The sequence below is a fragment of the Cercospora beticola genome, chromosome 5, assembly GCF_033473495.1.
Source record: "Cercospora beticola chromosome 5, complete sequence".
Classification (NCBI taxonomy): domain Eukaryota; kingdom Fungi; phylum Ascomycota; class Dothideomycetes; order Mycosphaerellales; family Mycosphaerellaceae; genus Cercospora; species Cercospora beticola.
Genome location: NC_088939.1, coordinates 45,273 through 60,299, shown reverse-complemented (window position 1 = coordinate 60,299; position 15,027 = coordinate 45,273). Strand labels below are relative to the sequence as shown.

The 15,027-nt window shown below is 52.7% G+C and overlaps 10 protein-coding genes across 10 annotated transcripts; 1 reads left to right on the top strand and 9 right to left on the bottom strand.

Annotated features, from left to right (window-relative positions):
- Nucleotides 1-249: 249 nt before the first annotated feature.
- On the bottom strand, nt 250-816 carry RHO25_007262 (uncharacterized protein; the record flags this gene model as incomplete). Its single annotated transcript, XM_065602918.1, has 1 exon — nt 250-816. One exon carries the CDS (start codon nt 814-816, stop codon nt 250-252), a length of 567 nt encoding a protein of 188 aa, XP_065458990.1.
- Nucleotides 817-1,836: 1,020 nt separating this feature from the next.
- Nucleotides 1,837-2,431, bottom strand: RHO25_007261 (uncharacterized protein; the record flags this gene model as incomplete). The annotated part of the gene is made up of 2 exons (XM_023599464.2): nt 1,837-1,850; nt 1,900-2,431. The coding sequence occupies 2 exons, from the start codon at nt 2,429-2,431 to the stop codon at nt 1,837-1,839; spliced, it is 546 nt and encodes a 181-aa protein (XP_023449674.2).
- A 470-nt stretch (nt 2,432-2,901) lies between these two features.
- On the bottom strand, nt 2,902-3,468 carry RHO25_007260 (uncharacterized protein; the record flags this gene model as incomplete). The annotated part of the gene is made up of 1 exon (XM_065602917.1): nt 2,902-3,468. One exon carries the CDS (start codon nt 3,466-3,468, stop codon nt 2,902-2,904), a length of 567 nt encoding a protein of 188 aa, XP_065458989.1.
- Nucleotides 3,469-4,012: 544 nt separating this feature from the next.
- Nucleotides 4,013-7,020, bottom strand: RHO25_007259 (uncharacterized protein; the record flags this gene model as incomplete). Its single annotated transcript, XM_023599463.1, has 4 exons — nt 4,013-4,029; nt 4,081-4,925; nt 5,272-6,028; nt 6,471-7,020. 4 exons carry the CDS (start codon nt 7,018-7,020, stop codon nt 4,013-4,015), a joined length of 2,169 nt encoding a protein of 722 aa, XP_023449672.1.
- A 644-nt stretch (nt 7,021-7,664) lies between these two features.
- Nucleotides 7,665-8,420, bottom strand: RHO25_007258 (uncharacterized protein; the record flags this gene model as incomplete). The annotated part of the gene is made up of 1 exon (XM_065602916.1): nt 7,665-8,420. One exon carries the CDS (start codon nt 8,418-8,420, stop codon nt 7,665-7,667), a length of 756 nt encoding a protein of 251 aa, XP_065458988.1.
- A 441-nt stretch (nt 8,421-8,861) lies between these two features.
- RHO25_007257 (uncharacterized protein) lies at nt 8,862-9,548 on the bottom strand (the record flags this gene model as incomplete). Its single annotated transcript, XM_023599462.1, has 1 exon — nt 8,862-9,548. The coding sequence occupies one exon, from the start codon at nt 9,546-9,548 to the stop codon at nt 8,862-8,864; it is 687 nt and encodes a 228-aa protein (XP_023448905.1).
- Nucleotides 9,549-9,719: 171 nt separating this feature from the next.
- On the bottom strand, nt 9,720-10,361 carry RHO25_007256 (uncharacterized protein; the record flags this gene model as incomplete). Its single annotated transcript, XM_023599461.1, has 1 exon — nt 9,720-10,361. The coding sequence occupies one exon, from the start codon at nt 10,359-10,361 to the stop codon at nt 9,720-9,722; it is 642 nt and encodes a 213-aa protein (XP_023449414.1).
- A 204-nt stretch (nt 10,362-10,565) lies between these two features.
- RHO25_007255 (uncharacterized protein) lies at nt 10,566-11,099 on the bottom strand (the record flags this gene model as incomplete). Its single annotated transcript, XM_023599460.2, has 1 exon — nt 10,566-11,099. One exon carries the CDS (start codon nt 11,097-11,099, stop codon nt 10,566-10,568), a length of 534 nt encoding a protein of 177 aa, XP_023449255.1.
- A 471-nt stretch (nt 11,100-11,570) lies between these two features.
- On the bottom strand, nt 11,571-12,698 carry RHO25_007254 (uncharacterized protein; the record flags this gene model as incomplete). The annotated part of the gene is made up of 1 exon (XM_023599459.2): nt 11,571-12,698. The coding sequence occupies one exon, from the start codon at nt 12,696-12,698 to the stop codon at nt 11,571-11,573; it is 1,128 nt and encodes a 375-aa protein (XP_023449256.1).
- Nucleotides 12,699-12,939: 241 nt separating this feature from the next.
- ESA1 (Histone acetyltransferase) lies at nt 12,940-14,697 on the top strand (the record flags this gene model as incomplete). Its single annotated transcript, XM_023599458.2, has 3 exons — nt 12,940-13,025; nt 13,085-13,112; nt 13,255-14,697. 3 exons carry the CDS (start codon nt 12,940-12,942, stop codon nt 14,695-14,697), a joined length of 1,557 nt encoding a protein of 518 aa, XP_023449257.1.
- Between the last annotated feature and the right edge of the window lie 330 nt (nt 14,698-15,027).

The following is a 15,027-nucleotide window of genomic DNA, read 5'->3' as shown; positions in this document are numbered from 1 at the left end:
GGTTCGCAAGTTGCAGTAATTGTCTTACTCGTGGTTTGGAAAGAGTGATAATGGTAGAGTGATGGCTGGCACGACCGTCTGCTGAAGTCGAGCGCGGAAATATTCATCAAAGCTGTGTACTAAGGGTGAAGAGCTATAGAGTAGGTAGTGAACTGTTGGAGAAAGTGTCATGAGTTATGACACCCACGAGTGAATAGTGCTTCGGGACAGGCGAGAGCCATGTGTTCTAGTATACATCCTCGTTGCCGTTCACCCCTCCGCATTCCCGGTCTCTGGATCGCTTTTCTCTTCAGCCTTGCGAGCATCAGCATGCTCCTTAATCAATCTCACGACATCTTGCTTCCCACAGACCACGATACGACCATCTATGGGCCGTAAGCCCTCTTCCGGCTTTGGGCCCAACTTCAGCGATGATGACTCGGTAAGTGGACCACTGTGTGGATAGATAGCCAGGTACGTAGTTGACATCCGGCGAAAATATTTCCTGGAGAAAGAGTAAATGCTCGTTTCGTCTCTCGGGGCTGGGTATAGGACGAAGATAGAGCCGGAAGTGGCGAAATACGAGTCCGCGAACTGTATCCTACTCGCTCTGTCGACCTGGAAAAGATGTGGAAGTTTCGCATTGAGAGTTGCGAAATTGTAGCCTTGTAAGAGTTCTTGCAGGTTTTCTTTTGTGCTTCCAGTGTTGCGAGTGAGCAGATGGATTCTCTTCTCGGCCGTAAACGTGAGATTATAGATTTCATTGTAGAGCTCTGGCGGTAGTGTGTGGAGCAGGGCGCGGAGGGCCATGCTATCGATTTCTTTGACCTCAGCCATGGCACTAGGCTTGGTTCCGGAGACTTGGTATTGGTTCTCTGAGGAATATCGTCTCCGCGAGTCGAGAGGCGGCGTCTGTCAGAGCGGGGGGAACGTAATGTGCACAATGATGTGAAATATTATAGGGAATGAAGGGATGGTACAGAGGAAGAGGTTGCATCCATGGCGTTAATTTCCATTTCACTGTAGACACGTGCCTCCAGCAAGTCACAAACCGATGCAAGCAAGTAAATGTCGACCCTGAGCGTCACGCGCCCAGTTGCTGATTTCCAGCCAGCCTGCCCACTGGGCTTCCTGCCAATGGACTCTCTGTCGGTCGTGATTTCATATTCCCGTGCGAGAATGGGTATCGGGGGCAGAGCTTGACGAGCAAACGTAGGAAGGCGAAGCGTTTGTGGAGGTCCGAGAATGAAAGAGGCTAGCCGAACAAAGACAACAAGTATAAAGAAAGAACATACCAATGCATGAAGCGCACTAGAGTAAAGAGCATCAGACTTGTCTCATAAGCCAGCGGTAATCAAATTTGCTGCAAGTTTCAACTTGGCGCGCATTTAATATTCTATAGTCCGAAAGTGTCGGGCCAACTTTAAACCCCATTTTTCGCACAATTTAGCGACAGCCTCTAATGAAAATTAATTGTGCAAGGGTCACGTTAATTTTCATTGCGGTTATATTAATTTTCATTAGAGGCCGTCGCTAAATTGTGCGAAAAATGGGGTTTAAAGTTGGCCCGACACTTTCGGACTATAGAATATACACAGCGACATGGAGAGCCGAATATTCTGATTCGCCCGCGCTACTAGCTCCATGTGTTGTGTATGGTAGAGCTGAGTTCTGTCAAAGCTCCAATATCAGTTTTGTAGCCGAAGACTGTATCTGTTCTTGCTGCTCGATAGCTCGTGAGGTTCCTCATCTGGGCACGCCGCTGGAAGACGGCCTTGCTGTAATTCTCCGCCATACCTCTGGAGTTTACTGCCGACTTCTGCAACATCCAGTCTGCCATGCTAGCGACGCTGTCCCCTACTTCTTCTTGTCTACATCTGGGTCAGCAAAGCGATATACGTGATGCACAATAACACGCACTTCCATTGACTTCATCTCCACGCTGCTCCAGCAGGCCCCAGACCGCGAGATGCGATGTAAGCTCCAGTTGATTCGCAAGGTCTTGATCGAGTCCGGTGAGGCTAATGGATTTCTTGTAGTCTTCCGTCTCGAACACCTTCGACCATTCGGTCCCGAGCACGATACGAATATCGCCCCTCAGTGTCCCACCACTGGACATCAAATCCCGGAGTGGCTCTCCAATAGAATCGTAGAATACGAAGATGGATCCGCCCTCGAGGAAGGAAGAAGCAAACTTCTTCCGACTACTGCGACAGACCCAGAGGAGCCGCGACGGTGGCTCATTGAGAACGGCGACCTGATCAGTATACTTTGCGACCAAATCTTCCAGTCCCTCTTTTTCAACAGTTGGCCTAGAGGCGTAGATCCGGATCTGGGCATCAGCAGTGAAGGTCAGATCGTAGATGCAGTCGTAGAGCTCTTGAGGCAAGTTTTCGAGGTGGTCGCGGAGCTCGAGGGCGTCGCACTTGTCGCTGCTGTTCTCTTCAGCCATGGCGCATGTGGAACAGCACCTTGCGCGGCGAAGCATGCACGACACGACTGTGGATTCTGACGATGCGGAAGAAAGGTCGAGTCAAAGGAGGTGGGGGCAACGAAGAGCTGACGATGTAAGAGGACGGAGGTACACGACCTGCAGCAAGTACAACAAAATGCGGGAGTGGATGGGGACTCGGGCGCCCCCGATGAGGCACGTCAGGCGGTTGAGGGTAATGGGTGAATGCTGAAGCTAATTTTCATGAGCATATCAGTTGTATGGACTCGATCACATGAATATAGCAGTCAAGCTGCGGCAGGAAGACAAGCCGTGACTGAATGTTCTATCACCGAGTCCTTTCGTGCTCGCGATAGAGACCCTATCCCCTTGCTCTGTTGTCCGTACTGCACCGGCCGGCTCGTCTCTCAGTATTGATTGACTAAGTCAGTTAGCGCAGTGATAGATTTGATCGTCAGACGAGACGTACCTTATTCCATCGCGCCAGCATACTGCTTTATGATCTCGACGATCTCATCCAGCGAGGCGAAGACAACTCGATCCGCGTAAGCCTCCCCTGCGGGCTCTTCACTCAGAAATCGTCTGAAAATGTGATCTTTGCCTAGGACCTCCCGATGTCCCGTATTGAATACATAGTGAGGGGCACGGATGAGCTCCAAATGGCTGTGTGAGAAGCATGCGCCGTATCGATTTGGGCTCACGACCACAAAGACAGACTCCCCACCGAAATATGATGCGGCGAACTTGGCCCTGCTTTTTCGATCCACGTGGAGCAAATGCGGCGGCTTCTCGTTGATCGTAACGACCCGCTCTGGATATGTCGCTGCTAACTCTTCCAGCTGCAAGAGCCCCATCTCGCGCTTCATAGAGTAGAACCGCAGTTTGACTTCAGCTGTGAACGTCAAGTCGTAGATGTGGTTGTAGAGTTCTTGTGGGAGGCTCTCGAGGAGGTTGCGGAGCTCGAGACTGTTGGTGCCATTGCTGGCGCTGCTGCGGCGGTTCTCGTGGTTGTTGTAGCGGTTCTTCTTGCGAGTCATAGCGCAGGTCGATCAGTGCGCGGCGCACTGGAGGAAGAGGTTGTGGTGGGGACGCGAAGGAAATAAGGTGGTAAAAGGTCAGGTTGATGTGAGTGACCCCGTGCTAGACAAATATTGGCGTGCGGCGCGCGGAGAGGCCCGGAGCCGCAACAAACAAAACAAATTGCTAAGTGAAGGAGAACTCAAACGCTTCCGGAAGCTGCTGTCAGTCAACCTTTGCACGTTCAAGCCAAATGAAGGCTCGAGCTTAGAATCCTCGTGGAAACGGCAACCCTCTCACTTGCAACTATAGAATCGTACTGCGCTGGCGGGAGTAATGCCGCTGAGAGACGGATTGAAGCAGAGTGAAACTTGAGACTCAGGCTCGTGGTAGAGACTCCGACTCTACACTCGTAGTTACAGGATCGTACTCCAATGGCCGTAAAATGCCGATGGATGCTATGTCGCTGCTCAAGCCTTTCGGTGCCAACTCCCTCTGTGCCTCCTGCTCTTCTGCAGCCCTTCTTCAGATCTCGTGCTGAATGTGCCCTAGTATACTCGCCCGTCAGGTCTGTCCATCATCTGTAAGGATAGTCAGTCTTGCTCTCTGTCGAAGTTGCTCGTCAATCGTACCAGCGAAATCTGGTTGAATGGCCTGCTCCATCACACCAGAATTCTTGCCCCAAAGATGCTCGTCTAGCAGCTCCGGCAACTCCCACTTAGTGAGAGACTGCGATCTCATTGCCGTATCTCGCTCCCATCCTAGTTCAAATAGAATGTGCTCGCACGAAATTGGCCACATGTACCGTCTCGAGCTCGGATAGATGTAGTGAGGGTGTGAGATCAGTCTCAAATGGCTGGACTCAAAGCACATTCTCCCCACACTGGCGCCGTAGAAGACAAAGAGGGATTCCGGATGACCGAAATATGATTCTGCGAACTTCTGGCGGCTCTGGCGATCCACGTGGAAAAGCGGCGGTAGCCTCTCGTTGACGGGAATGTGTATGTCGAAATGGTCTGGTACAGCAGTCATATCCTTCAGCTCTTTGATGTCTTTTCCAATGGCATAGATTCGGATCTTGCTGTCGGCGGTGACGGTGAGGTCGTCAATGCGGTCGAAGAGCTCCTGCGGGAGAGCCTGCATGTGGTTGTGCAGCTGGAGGGCGCTGTCGAGCTTGCCGCCATCGTCATTGCGGTCGACGCCACTCTGCTTGGTGGCCATGGCGCGCGTAACAAGACTGGCGACACGGCACGGGTTGATGTTGATGTTGTGGAGTGTGAACAGATTTGCGAGTGTGGTCGAGGTGGAGGACCAGGTCTGTGGTGGAAAGCGCGCGGTGCTCTTGCCAAGGCTGAAGTGCACATGCATGAACTGAAGTGAAGCAAACAAACGGTGCAGCACAGGGAAGTGGAAACGGGCACGCTGGGAAGCGAAAATCAGGCAGACAGGCAGAGATGGAGGACGGATCCCGCTTTCACTGGGGGAAAGTGGAAAGATCGTGAGTAGTATCTGTGTCCTGTACAGCCCATATTTCAAGCTCGGCTACATTTGCTATGCAAGTCGACTGCCGGCAGCCAACTATCTGCTCTCTCGACAGTTCAGGCTTCTGGTATTGACTTCAAGGCACGGACTTTCGCCATGCCACTCGACTCCAGCTGGCGATTTTTTCCTGTCTCAGCTTCGCCACGGGCTGATTCAGTCCGTTCACACAGCGGCGTTGTTATGGCCCGTCGACGACTGCGTGAGGAAGCGATTGTCTACTCTTTCGCCTTGCTTCTGCCTTCCTCTCTCTGCGAGCCTGGGCCTTGTAGCGGGCAACGAACTCCGTTGGAGACATGAACTCAAACTTCTCCACCACAGCAGCTCCAAACCCGTGAGCAACCATGTCCTGTCTTGCTCGGTCATCATATGCGTGGTCCCATGAGCGGCCCCCGCGAATGAAGACGAGCTCAGGTATGAGCTCTAGATGCTGGCTTTCGATGTGCACATTCCTTATGGCGCCACCATGAATGACCAAAATGGATTTCGGATCGCCGAAGTACAATCGAGCGAACTTCTCCCGGCTTCGGCGATCAACGTGTAGGAGATGCGGCAGCTTCTCATTGATCGAGAGCATCCCAAGACCCCTGTCGTACCTGCCAGTAAAAGTCCAAGGGAGGTAGATGCAGCGTTTTCGGGCGGCAGTGAAGGTCAAGTCGTAAATGTAATCGTAAAGTTCCTGCGGAAGGCCCTCGAGGTGGTCGCGGAGTAGGAGTGAGTTGTCGCTCTGCTCATTTTGCTCGTCACTCGTGTCTTCGAGCCGATCGGCCTGGTCGCTGCCATCTTCGTTCTTCTCGATTCTCCACCCGACGCTCTCCTCGACGCTCTCCTCGACACTCTCCTCGACCTTCTCGTCAATTCCATGCATCTTGTTGATCTTCTTGATATCCTTGTCGCACTTCTCTCCGCTCTCGTCTTCGCTCTTGCTGTGAGCCATGGTGCGCGTTGAGTGGCGGCTCTGGCCAATAAATTGGTGACAAGCTGTTGTGGCTGTGAAGGTGTGTGAAGGACAGAAGACGAGGATGGACCGCGGCAAGAGTGCTGCGCGAAGTCTCGGTTGCACGTGCACGTGCCGCGAAGGCAGTGAAAGTGAACGATGAACGGATTGCGCGAGATGACAAACAGCCGGAAGCGGGCACTTCCGGAACACTGCCTCAGTCGACTCACACTGGAGGGAAGGAACAGGTTCAGAGAAAGGCACAGGAAAGCTATGGCATTGCTCTTTGGAACGTAGAGCATTGATTGCAAGCTCGTCTATGGTGCTCCTCTGAGCGTGGGCACGCCATTTTCCTCTTCCACGTGTGACGATGCATGAGTGTCTCGCTCCAAAGCAGATTACTGCTGCGGCCATCAAGCACCACCGTTCTCTCCACGCCTGTGCTCAGTCCTCAGCCTTCTCCTCTCCCTCCGATGTTGTCTCGCTTACTTCAGCATCTACAGAGATATCAGCACCGTGTTTAAAGAACCACTCCTCTTGACTCACCTTCTGTCGGAATACCAGCGCGCTGCTTGACCAATTTGAGCACCTCGTCGTGCTTATTGAAGATGATTCGACTGGCGAATGCCGGGTCCATTCCACCACCCACAAGTGTATACCTCCACATAAACTCTGGTAACACCTGTGGAAAGCAGCTGTCCGTCAGTGTGACCATGCGTGCCTCGTGAATGAGATCCCTGTGGCTCCCCAGGCGGCTGAAAAAGTGCCATTGAGTGCCCCCATAAATTACAAAGACGGAATCACGACCGTAGTAGGACGAAGCGAACTTCTGTCGGCTGTGGCGATCGACCCACAACAGATGAGGGTGCAGTTGTTTGTTGAATTCGACCACGCGAGCGGAGTATTCAGCAAATGCGTCTTTGAGCTTTGGGTCACGGACGTATCGTTTCCAGGCGCAGATGTGGACCTTTGGATCAGCGGTAAAGGTCATGTCATAGATGATGTCCTGGAGCTCCTGTGGTAGCCCCTCGATGAGCTCGCGGAGTTTGAGGCTGTCGTCGCCGTTGCCGTCACCGTTGTCGCTGTCGCTGGCCATGATATGGAAGCGGTGTACTGCGTGCCAAGGGAATTTTGTTGAAGGACTGTTCAGTGTGATTGAAGAAGATGGAGTTTGTAGTAGAAGTTGCAATTGGGGCTGCGTCCTTGCCAAGACGGACCGACGCATGTGAATGCCAAGACGTCCAGGCAACAGTCAGCAGACGACATGGAACAATTACGTGGAGCGCCAGCGCGAACCTTAAAAAGGCCTCATTAGTTGGTATGCTTTACCACTATCTCCTGCTTAGACCCGTAATTCGCTCCAGAAGGTCGTGGTGGTGTGCTTCCGCCGCAACTCCGCAAGAGCGAGCCTGGCTAAGCGCCTCAGGCAGCATCCGGGTATGAGATAGACCTTACTAGCGGTGCGAGGCTCATCAAGAGACAGAATAAACATAGTTGTATTTGTTCCTGCGTACGGACGTGATCGGGTGAAATCTCTACAGAAGCTGCGACTCGACTCGAGCGGAGCGGTCAGAGGATGCAAGAACACCACTCTCTGGACCTCTGCCCAGGTGCCTTCAGTGGAGCGATCTATCCGCGTGTTATGTACTCAGTCACACATGTCCCATCAATCCATCTCTGGCCCTTATCTCCCCTCGCGCCCAGTCCTCCCGCAAGCAGCAATCCATCAGCTCGAGAAGCTCATTCAACTCCATCTCCATCGATGACCCCAATCCTCTGGTTTACCAACTCCACGATCTCCTCATTCGATATCATATCAAAGCGGTCGCCAATGCACCGGAACACGGTACGTTGCAAGTATTTAGCGATGGGGAGGGAAGTCTTGTGAAATTGCCTTGAAACCGCAAAGCGAATGTCTCTCATGAGTCGCACATGGTCCTTATGAATGCATATTTTGTAATCTTCAGTCCACCAGAACATGAAGACTGAGTCTTGATTGCCGAAGAACGACTCTGCAAACTTTTGCCGGCTGGCACGATCCACATGCAAGAGATGCGGTAGTTCGTTGAATGAGAGAACTCGGTCCAGAGCTTGCATTGGGATCTTTGCAGATTCAGAAGGCTCCCAGTCTGAGTCACGTTCGCCGAAAAAGATCAACGAGAACGCGTTCCGGTCGGCGCGGTCTGCCTGCAAGACAGGTGGCAGCTGCTCGTTGAAGATATGTTCCCGCTCGAAGACATTTTTGGGAGGCACAGGGAAGCCAGGAGGCAATTTCCCCCGGAAAGTGGTGTCGCGATCAGAGAACACATGTGGCGCAGGTGGCCGCAGATTGGCGAGCCATCTCCCGTACTTGGTGTAAACTCGAATCTTCGACTCGGCGGTGAAGGTCAGGTCGTAGATCTCGTCGTAAAGTTCCTGAGGCAGTCTGCTGAGGTGTTGCCGAAGTTTGAGAGCGGCGCAATCGTTGTCGCAGTTCTCGCTATCGTGGCTAGCCATGTTGCACGCGAAAGTCCCGGCCATGAGGGAAGCGGGTTGAGAGCGCTGTGCCCTGTCTGAACGTTATCGACGATGATGGAAACGCTGCGGCGAAGGGAAGTGAGTCTGCAAAGTCAGTCACAATGTGGAGCTGTGGCTGGAAACGTTTCGAAGCAAAACAGGCAGCGAACGGGCTGTGACTCATCAGCAGACACTTTTAGGCGCTCGGTTGGCGGTCCTGCTTCAGAACGGCAAAGGAGAATTCGAGAAGAAGGATGAGACAGAGGTGATGGCTTAGTGGGGAGTACGTAGATGAGTACGGATTGTAGCTGCTATCATGACTTTAAGCAGTTTCTGGATGAAGCAGCTTCCGACCCGACTGTCCTGTTGTCTGGCCTTGCGCGCTCAACCGATGTCTGTACCCACTAGCTGTATGTCTCGCTGCTTGATGTGCGCCCCATGTCAGTCCTCGTGCTCTGCTTGATTCGAGCCAGTGAGCGTCGTGGTGCGGAGACTTATGTCCGACTCGTCCTCATCAGCTATCCCAGCGCGCTTCTTCACAAGTGCCTCGACCTCGTTGTATGTCAGAAACTTGAAGCTTTCTGGAGACTTCTCCAACCAGTACTCGTGGAAGCGCCCAGCCACCTTCGAGTCCATGAATGACCGGACGTGATGCTTGGCTTCAGAACTCCAGAAGACATTCTTGATGAGCTTGCGGAAGTCGGGAATTCCCTCAAAGTAGTGACGCAAGTCGTAATCGCGCATTTCATACCCGACATAGAATATGAAAGTAGAGTCTTCGCCGCCGAAGTAGGAGTCTGCAAACTTCTTCCTGCTAGCGCGGTCGACACGAAGCATGCTCGGCAGTCTTTCATCGAATGTAACAACTCGCCGAGAGGCCGTGTCTGGAAGAACTGATGTAGTGAGGTAGAAGCGCGCCCATGGTGAGATGCCAAAGATTCGGATTCTTGAGGTCGCTGTGAAGGTGAAGTCGTAGATGTGGTTGTAGAGCTCTTGTGGAAGGCTTTCGAGGCGTTCGCGGAGTTCGAGAGTGTCGGTGCCGGCGCTGCTGGTGAGTTCGCTCCTGGCTTCGCCATCGGTGCTTCCGTCGTGCTCGGGTTCGTCTTCGCTCCCGCCATCGGTCGCCATGATGCGTGTAGGATGCGATCTCGCGTTGCGAGAGTGATGGGTGGGATGTGGTGAAGACAAGAAAGTTGCTGATTAGGGGCAGTCGCAGAGTCGATATGTGGGCCGGGAGTCAGCGCGCTGAAGCACACAAAAGAGTCAGGTGAACCAACGGCGGGCGCTGCCGTTGGAATCTCAGATGGTCAAGTCGATGACTTCGGCTGCAGACTTTTCAACAGCCTTCTCAACACCTCCGATACGCTTTTTCACGAGCGCCGGAATGTCCTTGTAGAAGATCAAACCAATGCTTTCGGTGGAGATTCCAGCCCATTTTGCGATGCGTTTCCTTCCGTAACGGGAGGGAACTGTGGAATTGCACCATAGGACCAAGCGGACATCCTTCATGAGACTTATGAACGGGTTGTCTCTGGCAGGGAATGAGCAGCCAACAGAAAAAATGAAAATCGAGTCGGGATTCCCATAGAAGGACTTTGCGAAATTCTGTCTGCTTGCGCGGTCCACGTGCAGCAGATGTGGAGGTCTCTCATGGACTGTAACAACTCGCTTGGAGTAATGCTTCATGGCATCGCGTAGTTGAGCGGGGACTCGACCACGGTCTTCGTCATAGGTGTAGATGCGTATCTTTGCCTCTGCGGTGAACGTGAGGTCGTAGATGTAGTTATAGAGCTCTTGAGGCAGGTTCTCAAGCCGCTCGCGAAGTTCGAGCTCGGGGCTGGAGTTGCCACTGCCGAAGCCACTGTCATGCATGCCGTGCGCAGTGCTGCTGCCATTGCTGCCGGTGTTACTGTTTGTGTTGCTGTTGTCGTCGAGAGCCATGATGCGTGTCGAGTGCTCGGAATTCAAAAGGGGCGAGTGCTGGTGCTGATGTTGGAATGTGGTGAAGAAAAGTGAAGTGGGTGGTGGTCAGGACGCGGTGTCAACGCGCCGCCGGCATCTGTGCGCGAAATGAAGCTGGAAAAGCCTCAAGTGAAGCCAAAGCAAACGCTGCCGCCGGAAGCTTCAGTTGTGTGAGATTGTGGTTCACAATCCAGCAGAAGCTGAGTTGGCGATTCCAGCACGCTTCTTCAACAGTGCTTCGATATCCTCGGGATAGAGGAAACAAATACTGTGCTCGGATTTGCCAGTCCACTCTACGACGGCACGCCTGCAGTATCTGTCGACAATCCCACCTCCCCACCTATCGATACCCATGTGGATATTTTTGACTAGCTTCAGATGCGTGATCACTCCAGGATTGGAGCATCTGGAGACGATAAAGAGCGAGTCGGGATTGCCATAGAAGGATCGCGCAAACTTATTTCTGCTTGCACGATCAACGTGCAGTAAGTACGGTATCTCGTTGACTGTGACGATTTCCTTGGAGTACCCCTGTGCCAACTCGTGAAGCTTAGCACTAGTCAATCTTTCGCTGTCCTTACGTTCAGGTAACTGGCTGTAAAGTCGGACTTTCGCGTCGGCAGTGAAGGTGAGATCATAAATCATCTCCCAGAGCTCTGGTGGCAGCTCATCGAGCCGCTCACGGAGTGTATGACTGTCGTCCTTCGAGTTCGCCATGTCGTGTTTCGTGGTTTCGCGAGTTGTGGTGTTGGTATCGTTGATGTCTTTTGCTCTGAGGAGATGAGAGGGAAAAGTTGTTGTCTGGTAGTGTGCGTGTGTCAGACGGCAAGCAGAATGGAAGTGGAAGGAACAACGCGAGTTCCTGATGTGGGTCGCGCTGCAAGTGAAGCAGAGTCCTCAGAAGCAGCAGCACGTGCATTTGCACATGTGAGCCCGGGAGCGTGAGATCCTAGCCCAACGGTCGAAGCAAACAGAGGCCTGATGGCGCGAACGAGGCTGCTTCGCCGGAAGCTCTATCCGCAGGCCGCTTCTCGAGGGCATTCTGGGAGAACAGGAAGAACGGCGACAGTTGGATTAAGCCTGAAGATGTATCGATCGAAGGCGCACATGCAGATTTGACCTGGATTTGTATCGTATCCACATATTACAACCTTCTACGCGTTCACCCAACGACTAATTTGCTCCATCTCACTTCCTCTTCGTGCGCTTCTTCTTCTTCGTCTTCTTTTTCTTGCTTGCTTGCGTCTTCTTCCCTTCTGCAGTACTCGCTTCCTTTGCCAAAGCCTCCTCGAGCTCTTCTCCAGACAACAGATCCAGATCATCCTCATCCTCCTCCGGCTCCTTGTCCTGCTCCTCATCATCCTCCACATCTGGAGTATCCTCCTTCGTGTCCTTCGTGTTCTCTCTGACACCCCCGGGTTTCCGATTCCCAAACCTCTTCCGATTCTCCTCCTCGAACCCTCTCTTCTCTTTCTGAAACAATAACATTGTCGCCCTTGCATCCTCCACTGACGAGTGCTCTCCTGTCTGAATCTCCAGCCCCAACTCACTCCTCGCCAGATTCCTCAAAGCGGGCGGTTTCCCTTTGCTCTCGATCCTGAACTTCGGATATCTCGACGTGTCTCGCATATCACTCTTTGGGTGCGACAACAGCAGTGCGTTCAGGTCATTCCGCAATGCGTGGCCAACCAGTATCCTTCCATCGAGCAGTTTCGCAACATCTTTCTGCACTTCCGCAAATGTCCTCGCATACCCTGGCTTCAGGTGATGCGGCTTGATGCCTGAGACATATGTTCGGTAGTCCTCGATTCGGACCTTGGGCGGAGGCTGGACGTAGGAGTCGTAGATTTGCTCGCCGTGGAAGTTGACAAGAGAAGCTCGTGCGAGGACGTTGTCGAGATGGGGAGGAGGTCCGGTGCCGACCATTTCGCAATCGAGAGCGACATATTTCCCGATCTTGTGCGTGGGATGTAACCCTCCGTTGACATCGTCTGTGTATGACGCTCGCTTCTTCGTTGTCCCATATGCTGCTGCCACATCCTCCTGGGGTATCTCATGCTCTTTGACCAGATCTACCTCTTTCGCCGGCGTCGCCGTCGACATGACACCGCCCATCTTCCGCCTCTTGCCCAAAGCCGTCCCGTTCGCAGACTGGAAATCAAACGTCTTCTTCTTCTTGAACGCAGTCGTCGACTTTTCCGGCGCTCGCTTCCTCTTCACCCCATTGCTCTCGCCTTTGGCCTTTTTCTCCGCCTCCAATCGTTGCTGCAGAATCTTCCAGTTGCTGCCGATCGTCTTTGAATCCGGGCCTGACATCTCTTCACATCTGCATTCTGCGTGTTGCGACGAAGTATTGAAGTTGTAGAAGGTAACTTTTTCTGGAAGCAGCTCAGGCCGACGTGAGGCTGAAATGCCGATGTCCGCTGTGGCGCGGTTGCCCGGGCGCAATCCAGCTTGACTTGCGACGGACGCGACGACGAGCTGCATTCCATCGCCACCACTTCACCTTCATCGACAACTCTACGATATTTGCAGAAAAGGACAATAACAGCCCGTCATGGTGCGCGACGACACCAAAAGCGGCGGAAATGGCGGCGACGAGGTCAAAGCAGAACGCGGCATGGCCACTCTGTCGACGTTGAGGTAAGTAAAGCAGCGCTCAATACTGTACACGACCAGAGGGTCTGACATTGTATGAACAGAATTGGTACAAAGGCCATGGTGGAAAAGGTATGTTGTGTTTGATATCAAGCCCAGCGAGCAACGCCAACCTCAAAGTCGACGCGAAAACGCAAAAGTATTGCGCGTATCGTTTTGCTTGCCATACACTTCGCCTGCACACTCTACGCATTCAATGCTGACATGTTATCAGGATGGCGAGAAAAGAAAGGCAGAAATTCTGTCGATGCAAACACGAAAAGGCAGACCGACCTTTTATGTCCACTATCAAGATTTCAACAAGCGTCTGGATGAATGGGTGCCCGCAGAGCGCCTGGATCTGACACAAGAAGTCGAATGGCCTATTCCTGAGAAGGCAGACAAGTCGAAACAGAAGACAGCTCAATCGAAAGCTCAGCCATCCAAGACTGATAATGCGAAGAACACCAAAGTCGGCCAGAAACGACCTCGAAGTGGTACTGCCACACGAGAAGCTTCCGAAGCGCCTACAGATCTTGGAGCGAAACTCAGCATTCAGAGGTCGAAATCTGGAGGCGGCAAGGAGAATCGCGATCCGAATGTGGCAGTTCTGACAGAGGACCTGGATGGAACGCCACAGCCTGACGATGAGTCTGCAGTCGATCTCGTGGACATGCAAGAAGCCGCAGCTGCTGCTAAGGCTGTGCCGGAGACAGTCCCCTACTCACGCGAAGAGGAGATTGAAAAGCTTCGCACCGGTGGCAGCATGACCCAAAACCAGACCGAGATCAGCCGTGTTCGAAATCTCGACAAGCTGCAAATGGGAATGCACGAGATCGAGCCTTGGTACTTCTCGCCCTATCCCGCCGAGTTCACCGACTGCGATATGGTATACATCTGCGAGTTCTGCCTATCCTACTTCGGAAGTCAATTCCAATTCGGGCGGCATCGAAAAAAGTGCCAGCTCAAACATCCTCCCGGGAATGAAATCTACCGCGATGAGCACGTCTCCTTCTTCGAAATTGATGGGCGAAGACAGCGAACCTGGTGCCGCAACCTCTGCCTTCTCTCCAAACTCTTCCTTGACCACAAGACTCTCTACTACGATGTCGATCCTTTCCTCTTCTACTGCATGACAACACGCGACGAACACGGCCATCACTTGATCGGCTACTTCTCCAAAGAGAAAGAATCCGCCGAAGGCTATAACGTCGCTTGTATCCTCACCCTCCCCCAATGGCAACGCAAAGGCTTCGGCCACCTCCTCATCCAATTCTCCTACGAACTCAGTAAAATCGAAGGCAAACTCGGCTCACCCGAAAAACCTCTCTCCGATCTCGGTCTTCTCGGCTACCGTGCCTACTGGCAAGATGTCATTGTCGACCTTCTCCTCGAACGTGAAGCCGAAGCGGGAGGATCTGGAGGAGCGGCGAGTATTGAAGATATTGGAACTTCGCTCGCGATGACGACGAATGATGTCCTGCATACATTGCAGAATTTGAATATGTTAAGGTATGCGAATAAAAATCATGTGATTGTGCTGCCGGAGACAGTGTTGAAGGCGAGGGAGGCGAGGAAGGAGAAGGAGAAGTTGAAGGGGAAGAGGATGATTGATCCTGAGAGGTTGATTTGGAAACCTCCGGTTTTTGCGGCGAGTGCGAGGACGTGGGCGTGGTAGGGTTGTAAGGTATTGTGGAGATGTTGTGGGAGAAGTGATTATGAGGACGGAGCTGGCGTTCGACATAGGATATACCCATGGCATGATATTTTGCTTCTACGCATGATCTCCCAATTGTGCTCTTCTCGCAGCTCGATAGTCCTTGGGCTTGCTATGGTCTCTTGCGGCGATGATGCTGCTACAACCTGTTTCATGCTGCCGGACGGCCGGTCCAACATCATCGTCCCAACAAGAAACCACCGAAGATGTTTGCACCGGATGTAAACTGCAAGCCGTAGATTGAAGAAGAATTGAAAATGAGCATCCAGACTGTGTCCAGATTCGAGCGAA